The sequence below is a fragment of the Hordeum vulgare genome, chromosome 5H (genome assembly GCF_904849725.1).
Source record: "Hordeum vulgare subsp. vulgare chromosome 5H, MorexV3_pseudomolecules_assembly, whole genome shotgun sequence".
NCBI lineage: Eukaryota > Viridiplantae > Streptophyta > Magnoliopsida > Poales > Poaceae > Hordeum > Hordeum vulgare.
In genome coordinates, this window is record NC_058522.1 from 515669707 (window position 1) to 515680044 (window position 10338).

At 41.5% G+C, this 10338-nt stretch overlaps 1 protein-coding gene across 1 annotated transcript; it reads left to right on the top strand.

Moving 5' to 3' along the window:
* The first annotated feature begins 7738 nt into the window (after positions 1 to 7738).
* LOC123451989 (benzyl alcohol O-benzoyltransferase-like) lies at positions 7739 to 9504 on the top strand. The gene is made up of 2 exons (XM_045128560.1): positions 7739 to 8261; positions 8386 to 9504. Exons 1-2 carry the CDS (start codon positions 7815 to 7817, stop codon positions 9349 to 9351), a joined length of 1413 nt encoding a protein of 470 aa, XP_044984495.1. The 5' UTR covers positions 7739 to 7814; the 3' UTR covers positions 9352 to 9504.
* Positions 9505 to 10338: the final 834 nt, after the last annotated feature.

Genomic DNA, 10338 nt, shown 5'->3' on the forward strand with positions numbered 1-10338 from the left:
TGAAGAGTATGATCTCATACTTGTCTCAGGGTTTGTGTGTAGGATCACATCGCCAATGAATACTTCGAGCAAACCCCGGTCTCCAACAACAGGTCATTCACTATCCATCACTATTGGTGATGGCTCCATGATAGTGAGAAGTGGAGTGCGGGGGACAAATAATGCCCCCCAAAGGAAGGGATCAAATTGGAAGATGAGGATGATGATAGTGATGATGCACCAAGAGGAGGAATAAACAAGGGCAAACCAGAGTGGAAACAAGAAGGAGAAAGCAAGAGTCAAGACAACGACTGAGGCAGTCACTTTGAGAGATCAAATTGGTGAGATAGCAGAGATGAAAGAGATAATGTTATCCAAGCATTGGTATGCTAAAGTGCCCTTGGACGCGAAGAAATACAAGCACATGGAGGATAAGTGGGAGAAGAGTTGTGCCTTCAAGGAGCACGAGATCGCCCTAGAGGAGCAAAAGAGCAAGGACGAGAGGACCGCCAAGGAGGACCGGTTCATGATGAGGAATCTGAAGGGCATGGATGAACAGACACGAGAATTTTGGGAATCGAAAAGAATGGAGATCATGTGTCGGAGGAAGATGGAGTTTCAATAAATTGTTTGGTGATGGTGTTGGGTTTGGAGGGATTTTGCTACGGGCAATGTTGGTGGTGGTGGCTTCAACATGAGTGGTGTTGTTGGGTTTGGAGCTGGTGAAGCGGGTGGAGGGTTCGATATTGGGGGTGTTGGTTCCATGGATGATGGTGATGGGTTTGGAGGTGGTGGTGGGGGTGGTGGCTTCGGCAATGATATGGAGATGCGTTTGGAGGTGGTGTTGGTTTTGGCCATGGTGATGGAGGTGGGGTTGATGCTTCAGCAAACCATGTAGATGGTTGTGATGGTGGTCATGGTAGTGGTGATGATGGTGGTGGTGCTACGGGCGGCGGTGCTCGTTGTGTGATCCAAGTTGAAGATGGCGGTGCTCGTTCTCTGGTCGAAGTTCATAAAGATGGTGGTGCTACACGCGATGGTGATGATCTTCATAACAATGAGGATGTTGCTTAATTTCTCCATGACTGGTGGTCATTTGAGCGTGTTTGGTTTTGTTTGATCGCGTATTTGTAAGGCTAAACTTGCTATCTCGTATGTTGTGTATAATTTTGGATGTGATGAACTAGTATGATGATGAATTAGTGATGTATATATAATCAATTTCATATATTCATACGTAAACACTTGTCAAAATTTCTCCTATAATTTTTTTTGTGGTACCGTAAAAAACTTCATAGGACAAACTGCATGTACGGTGGAGTGTTTGTCCTATGCGAGTCGGTTCTAGAGAGAGCAGAGGAGTGCTGCGTTACTGTTACGGGCCGGTAGATGGGCCTGATCGGGAGAAGCGGAGCTGTTTTGTCATCGGCTGTAATTTGGCTTTGCCAAAACACTTGTTATGGGCGTACATGCATCAGACTTGATTATGGAAAAAAGAACATACATGAGGCTCGTTCTATCATCCCTCAAACAAAAAAATGGAACTCGTTCTTTCACCCCTCAAACAAAAAAATGAGACTCGTTCACATGATAAAAGGGTTTTTCCGAGTAAAAGATTTTTTGTTCAATTTCATTTGTCATACTTGAACATTTTTATTTGATGGCCATGAATTTTACATAATTTGTAAAGATACCCGTTATTAGAAAATGTTTTATGAAAATATATTAACCAACTTAAGTCTTGGTTGTATTTTCTCTTGCCAGGATTAATACCATGGAGAAGATGTCAAAAGATTTTGTTGTAACTAGATGATATCCCGTGGGTCGCTGCGGGTTTGGCTTGCAATATATTTCAATGAGTTTTTACTATATGGACATGAATATTTGAATTAATAATAATATAATAATAACTAAATAATACATATGATTATTGATTATTAAAATATTTATTGAATACTTTTTAGGCTAAACACATGCTTTTTTGCTCAAGAATGTTTTTGAGGAAACAACATGACTCTGCTTCGTATTTTGATTATTATTTAATGCTCAAGAATGTTTTGAGGAATACAATTGTGATCAGGAGGTTGGAGTACACGTGTAGTGGTTGTTGTTTGTCGAGTATGAATAATATTATATTTTTTTAAGCTGGTACCAATTTCTTACGAACTATTTTTGCGACCTTCGTTAGTAATTGATTTCGCCCTTCCGCAGACAGATAAAATAACTTGTAGTAGAAGATCAAACTTCTTCTGAGGGTAAACAGAACGAAATAGCAAATCAACTTGAGCCAAAAGATCCCACTGGGCATGTTCGCCAGCCAATAATGCATGGATGAATGTCCAACAATCATGCATGTTGATTCGATGGCGATCCGCAACCACAAAAAGCACGTGGTCCGGCTAATATAATTTTTTCCTTTGGGCACGTTTGAATCGATAGCTCTTCTGAACCTCCCCAAGAGTGACTCCTGATTGTAGCTCGTTCTAAGAAAGAAAGAGAAGGTTATCTCTTTGATCAGTACCTGGCAAGCATCAACAGCTGGCTAGCAGGGCCAAATTCACAGGATATTTCATGTACATAACTGATTCCACCAGAAAACATTTTCGGAAAGTTTGTGTATCATGCTGGCATCGCTGAATTCTATGCTTTATAGTTTTTTGTTCCTAGTTTTCCTTGAAGGGCACTGTGCTCCTTGAAGTCACATAGATAAAATGAATTAATATGTCATTTCATAGTTCGATGTCAAAGAAAACTGGTAGGGAAGATTTCCATAATTAGTTGGCAAAGTAGTGCATAATAAAAACCCAAGGAGAAACACCTCATTGTGAATGTTGGTTCATATTCTATTACCATGTGAACGTACAAATTCAAATTTGAAATGCACGAACTTGCAGAATTTTACAATAAAATATATTGACGAGACATTATTCACAATATCAATGAGAGCACGTACCAACAAGAACGAAATGATTTCAACATGAGGATCTCAACTTTATAGCCAAAATAAATTTGACTCTAATATGTTCAAAACTCCACCATGGCAAAGAAAACCTGAAATCACGTTTCTAAACCCAACACACAATTTCTTTTTTATCCTTTCTCTAACCAGCCGACCATTTCCCTTGACACTAAAAACCGTCTCAATAATGCACTTGCTTAGTGACGACCAACGACATCGCCTATAATCAGGCCAAAACATCGCAAAAGATGCCAAAGGGGCTTACTCGGGAGGAAATTAGCTAGTGGTGGTTTTCCTCACAAAAATGATCTTAGGCAACATTTTTTTCGCCACGAGGACTTTCATCAGAAACAGTCACAAATTTTGTAGTGATCGGATATGGTATGTGTGTGATTTTAAGAAGTTGGACTTCAACCGGAAGATGATGAACATAAATTCACATTCACATATCCCTATGTTACATATGCTTATTGAAGGACGCCCTTCGGATTATGTAACGGCCCACCTAGTTTATAGAAATGCATCTCTATTATCTTTGCCGATTCTACTGAAACAACAGTGGTATTGTTCACGGACAATGTTTCTGTCTAGGGAATTTATTGCGATAATTTTTTGTATAATCTTCACACATTTTTGCAAAATATTTAAGAAATAAGATTAGTGCTAAATTGGGAGAAGTGTCGTGTTATGGTCATGAAAGGTGTGGTTCTAGGCCATAAGATCTCTGGTATAATAGTTGAAATAAACCAGAAAATAATCGAGGTTACAGAAAAATCTGTCTTATCCTCATGATGTAAAAGGGATGCAAAACTTCTTAGGGCGTGAAAGTTTTTGTAGGCGGTTTATTAAATATTTCTCTAATTTATTTAAATAGATCACTAACTTTGTGAAGAAGGATGCTCCCTATTCCTTTCATGAAGAATGTGTTTATGCTTTTGAGAAGCTAAGTATGCTTTGATCATCACACCCATGATTCAACCTTCAAAATTGGATGAAGCCTTTGAAATAATGAGTGCAGTAGGGGCTGTTTTTGGACAATGAGAGGATAAGAAGCTTGATGTCGTCTATTATGCTAGTAGGAGCCTTGACGAGACCCATAAGCATTATACCTTTACTGAGAAAGAATTATTTGTTATTGTCTTTGCATGTGATAAGTTTAGATCTTATATCATTAGCTCCAAATTGATAGTCCATGCGGATCATTGGGCGTTATGGTATCTCCTCACCAAGAAGAGTGTTAAGCCACGATTGATCCGTTGGATTGGAATTATTTCTTCAAGAATCTGATATACATGTCGTTGGTAGGAAAGTTGAAGACAATCCTATGGTAGATCACTTGTCAAGAATGGAAAGGCTACCATATGAACTTGTCCGGGTCAATGACTCCTTTCGAGGTGAATGTCTAGTGATAATTGAAAAAGATAGTACTATGGTTTGCTGATTATGCTAACTTTCTTGTAGGAAAATATATGCCTACAGACATGAATTATAATTAGAGAAAGAAAATATTTAATGGCTTTGTTTTTTTGGGATGTCCCATTTCTCTATCAGCATGGTTTGGATGGCATGATTCAGCGGTGCATAATTGAGCATGAAAAAGATGCCATTCTTCATATCCATCGTAGAAGCCTATATGTGGGACATCATGCAGGCATTCACACCATCGCGAAGGTACTTAAAGATGGTGTCTATTGGCCCTACTTATTAATACATGCACACATGTATGGTAATTTTTGTGATGCTTGCTAGCGCATAGGTAACGTAGGTAGAGGATAGAAAATGCCTATGAATTACAGTCAAGTTTATGAACCTTTTGATGTATGGTGGCTGAATTATTTAGGTGCATTCCCTACTTCATATGGGTGAATGCATATTCTTGTGGCTGTAGATTGTGTTACCAAGTGGGTAGAGGTGTCTCTACTCATCGTGCCAATGCAGTAACTTCTGAAAATGATCAAAGCCATCATCTTTCCCAGGTATGAAGTAGAAAAAAATTCTTATGACTGACGGTGGATCTCATTTTATACACAATATTTTTAGATGTATCCTCCGCAAATATGGAGTAAACACCGAGTTGCATCACCATATCACTCACAAACGAGTGGGTAAGTGGAGATATCTAACTGCGACTGAGAGATTAAGCTGATACTCCAGAAGACGGTGCAAAAATCAAGAAAATATTGGGTACGTATGTATGCTTAATGATATACTTTGCACTTTCCATACAACTTGCAATAATCATGTGGGTATGACACCATTTAGAATGGTGTACTATAATGATGGCCATCTACCTTTAGAGCTAGAGAATATATACCTTTAGGCTATAAAAAAATTATACTTTGATCTTACAGAGGCAGGAGAAAAGCGATTAATTAACACTCATGCTCTAGATGAATTTAGAAATGAGGATTATGAAAGTACCCCTCTATTCAAAGAAAAATTAAGATTTTACATGATAGAAAGATCTTGGAATGAGAACTTCATGCAAGAGACAAGGTTCTCCTATTTAACTCTCATTTGAATTTTTTTAGGTAAACTTAGATCTAGACGAGAAGGACCATACGAAACTGTAGAAGTGTATAACTTTGGGGCCATATGACTCAAAGGAGGTAAGAACACACCTTCGATAGTAAATTGACATAGCCTAAAGCTTTATCTCACTAACAAGCAAGATGAAATAGAGGCAATAAACTTGACAACACCGGAGGAAGCAATGACACTCGAGACTATAGGTCCTAACCTCTTCACTATGTAATTTTTATAAAAGCTTTGTAAACGTTTGGAAATTAAGTTTGAACTAAAATAAAAAGGTTAATTTTCGGAGGAACAAATAAAAAAAGTTAGTAACACTTTTTCAAGCAAATACACATTTTTTGCAGGTGGTACGACCAAAGGTACGAGCAACTCGCTCATATCGAAGGCGGTCATTCGCTCTCGTGTTTCGACATTTGTGCATGAGGTCACCGATGTCCATTGACAGATTTGCAAATAAACCAAAAAAACCTATCATTTAAGTCAACATGGTGAAATTTAATAAAAAATAAATACAAATAATAATAAATTTTTACAAAAGAGTTAGCAAGTTGCATTGTTTTACACTTGTGTTTTTAAAGTATAGAAAGTGGTACACAATCGAAAACAATAAATGAAAATAAGAAAAATTATAAGAAACAAAATTTAAAAAATGAATACGAATAATAGTAACAGGAAACGAATAAACACATATAAATGGAGATGAAGAGAAATTTGGAAAAATAACACAACAAACTATTAAAAAAACTACCGTAGATATGAAGGATGTTATTTTTTAACAAGTATTTGAAAAATATTGATCAAATATTTATAAAATGTTAAATGTGTATAGAAAAAATGTTGACCATGTAGTAAAATAATAGTGAATTTTATTTATCATGTATATAAAAATGTTAATCAAGCATTTGAAAAATGTTGAATAAGTATATGAAAAATGTTGATCAAGCATTTGAAAACAAAAGCTCCTTTCTACACCCGAGCTCAAATGAGTTCAGGATGAATAGTAACTTGAAAACCCTTTATAAAATGTTCAAGATGTTAGAAAACGAGAACATTTTGTAACAGTTTAAAAAGTTCTGTTTTCCTGTGAGCATTTGTTTCGTGTGACAGTCTAATAGAAAACGGGAAAGAAGCAAAATAAACCAGAGAAAAAAATATGTTTCATTTAAAAAAAGTTTTGTATTCGTGTGAACATTTTTTTAATCCATGAATTTTGTAAAACAACTTCTCATTTTCCAAATCCACAACTTCTCATTTTCGTATTCTGGTTTTTTATCAAAAAAATAATACGAGGCAATTTCTAAAAACAATATAAGGCATTTGTTTTTAAAACATAGGCCACAACACAACGCACAGAACCACTATAAATTATTATTTCAATCAAAACAATCATAAATATAAATTAGCTCAAGATAGTTTGATGATCATGAGAAGAAAACGAAGATATGTCTGCTCTTAAACTTTGGCAACAAGTAACAGGATATTTAACACATAGCTGACCATGTACCGTACTGAGCCATAATTTTTTGACGCACTTAATTAAGATTCCATGTTTGCCAGTAGACAAAATGAAGAAACTCACACACAACATTTATGATAATAATTTATATTAGTTTCATATAATATGTGTTAGGGTTATTTAATAAAATTATATTACATCAAACAGTCGAGCTAAAATCGAATGAGCCATTTGTTGACTCATGAACAACTCGTTTCTCAATTGTGCTACATAAAGAGTCAATCAGCCTTGAGCTTTTCTTACAACCCTAATCACTTCAAGGAGCAATAGACAGCAGCGCCATATCCGGATGGCCGCAGGGAAAAAACATCAATCTACACATCTTTACGTGCTAACTTGAATGGTCGTTGATTTGATTGAAACTTTTTTTAACACAATACAGACGCAAGCGTTCATATATATATACATACACTTATATTTATGAACATACATATGGACACCTTATCCATATGAGTACCTTCGAAAGACTGAGCCGACATATCATCTTGAAATTTACGAATTCATCGTAGGCGCCGACGGAAACGTGTCCTTCCATTAAATGCACATCATAAAAAATTCTAAAATAATGCGAAGATCAGGATTTAAACCTGATGGACTTGGGACATCACTGACCCTCTAACTTCACAATTCAAGTGAGCTTTCTTCAAAACAATTTGACTGAGACTTGGTTAAATGTGGATGCCTCTCCTCCGGTACGTACAGTCGTGCATTATATATACCTGGCGGCAGCCAACAGCAAACATACACACACGCACTAAGCAATACACACACGCATTAACCTCCATATAATTGACTTTCCCGGCATACACAGCACGTGACGAGCGCATGGCAGGCTCATCGGCGGCGGAGCTGAAGTTCACAGTGCGCAGGCAGCCGGCGGTGCTGGTTTCTCCGGCGGGGCCGACGCCTCGGGAGCTGAAGCGGCTCTCGGACATCGACGACCAGGACGGGCTGCGCTTCCACGTCCCTGTCATCTTCTTCTTCCGGCGTCAGGACGGCCCGCAGCACGACCCTGCGGCAGTGCTCCGGGACGCCATCGCCGCGGCGCTGGTGCACTACTACCCGTTGTCCGGACGGTTGAGGGAGCTGGAGGGCCGCAAGCTCGCCGTTGACTGCACCGGCGAGGGCGTGCTGTTCGTCGAGGCGGATGCCGACGTCCGCCTGGAGCAGTTCGGCGCCGACCCGCAGCCACCGTTCCCGTGCCTCGACGAGCTCATGTTTGACGTCCCCGGCTCCTCCGCCCTCCTCGGCACCCCCCTCTTCCTCTTCCAGGTACCAAACGGAACTTTTATTTCCACGGACACCACCAAACGCACGTAGAGAGGTCGGATACACGTCAACAGGTGAGCAGTTTGGATGTCACACTCATTTATTATTAAGTTGTGCGCCCATGCAGGTGACACGACTCGCGTGTGGAGGCTTTGTCTTCGGGGTGCGGATGCAGCACACGATAGCGGACGGGGCAGGGCTGGTGCAGTTCCTGTGCGCCGTGGAGGAGATGGCAGGGGGAGCGGCGGCGCCGACGGTGCGGCCGGTGTGGGGGCGCGAGCTCCTGGAGGCTCCCCGCGACAGCGACCGGCTCCCACGCTCCTTCGCGCACCGTGAGTACGATGAGGTCCCGGACACGAACGGCACCATCGTGCCAGTCGACTCCATGGCGCACCGCTCCTTCTTCTTCGGGCCCCAGGAGATGGCGGCCATCCGCTCCCACCTCCCGCCATCTCTCCGCCGCAGCGCCACCACCTTTGAGGCCCTCGCGGGGTGCCTGTGGAGGTGCCGCACGGTGGCGCTGGCCCCCGGCGACGAGGAGGAGATGCGGATGATTTGCATCGTCAACCTCCGCGGCAAGAGCAGCATCGTCCCACGCGGCTACTACGGCAACGCCTTCGCGTTCCCGGCCGCCGTCTCCACCGCTGGCAACCTTTGCAGGAAGCCAGTAGGCTACGCCGTGGGGCTGGTGAGGAAGGCGAAGCGGGAGGTGGACATGGAGTACCTGCAGTCGGTGGCCCGGCTCATGGTGAGGCGCCAGCGGCCCGGCATCACGGTGGTTCGCGCGTACCTGGTGTCAGACGTCTCCAAGACCGGCATCCGCGACTTCGACTTCGGGTGGGGCAAGCCGGTGTATGGGGGGCCAGCCAAGGGCGGCGTCGGCACCATCCCCGGGATTGCAAGCTTCTTCATCGCGTTCAGGAACGCCAAGGGCGAGGACGGCATCGTGGTCCCTGTATGCCTGCCCCACGCCGCCATGGACAAGTTCGTGGAGGAGATGGGGAAGCTTCTCATGCCGGCCGATAACATCGTCATGGCCACGACAGAGCAACTTGCCGGCAACATGTTTTCCATGATCAAAGCCGCGCTCTGAAGACTGAACTGAACCGGCACTCGTTTGTGTGTGGAGAAAAAAAAAATAAGCGGCGAAAGCTATGAGAAATCACATTTTTAAAATTTCAATATAAAAATAGTTTGTTGGGAGGTGATGTTGTATACACGTTTCAAATATTGAGGCCAAACTCATGTCCATTTGGGCGTATGACCGAAATTGTTGAGTGGAGATAAATCAAACGAACAAACATTGAAATTATTTTAATCGGGTGAGGGCACATCCTGGCCTTGTCCTTTCTGTCACTGAACAGGATCACCACAACATTGAAATTACTATAAAGCATCCCTTCCACTCAAGGTAAATCAATCAAACTTGGCTAAAGTAGACCGATGCATCGGAGAGAAATACAAAGCTATAAAATTACACAATAATGAAGGCTGATGAACTCAAAATAGATTAGTGAATAGTCTGATCATAAATTCATAATTTATAGGATCCGAATAAACACAATGCAAAAGATTACATCGGATAGATCTTAGAAAAGATCATTGTATTAAATATCAAAAGAGAGAGTGAGAGAGAGAGAGATCTAACTACTGCTATGGACACGTAGGTACTGTAGGAACTACTCACACATCATCATGGAGGCAACAATGACGATGAAGATAGCCTCCCCAATGTTTTCCCCTCTGGCAAAGTTACGATAAGGGCTTCAGATGGTATGATGACAGAACAGGGGTTTGCGGTGGTGATAAAATAGTTTCGAGTCTCGCTTCAAGGGTTTTGAAATATTAAAAAAAAAATAGTCCGAAGATTAGGGAAAACGGAGCATCAGGGGCCCACAAGCTCATTTGACGCGCCTACCCCCTTGGGCGCGCCAAGAGGGCTTGTGCCCCCCTCGCGTGTCTTCTGGTCTCTCCCAAAGTTCCTAATGTTATCAGTAGCGCTGGATTTGTCCCAGCGCTACTGCTAAGTTAGCAGTAGCGTTGGTTCGAACCAGCGTTACTGCTAACTGCCCTAGGGCAT

What these genes read in the sequence shown, in the direction of transcription:
- LOC123451989 (XM_045128560.1), top strand. Translation starts at nt 7,815, where the DNA reads ATGGCAGGCTCATCGGCGGCGGAGCTGAAGTTCACAGTGCGCAGGCAG. An exon ending in CCCCCCTCTTCCTCTTCCAG is followed by an intron (nt 8,262 to 8,385) that starts GTACCAAACGGA and finishes GCGCCCATGCAG; the next exon opens with GTGACACGACTCGCGTGTGG.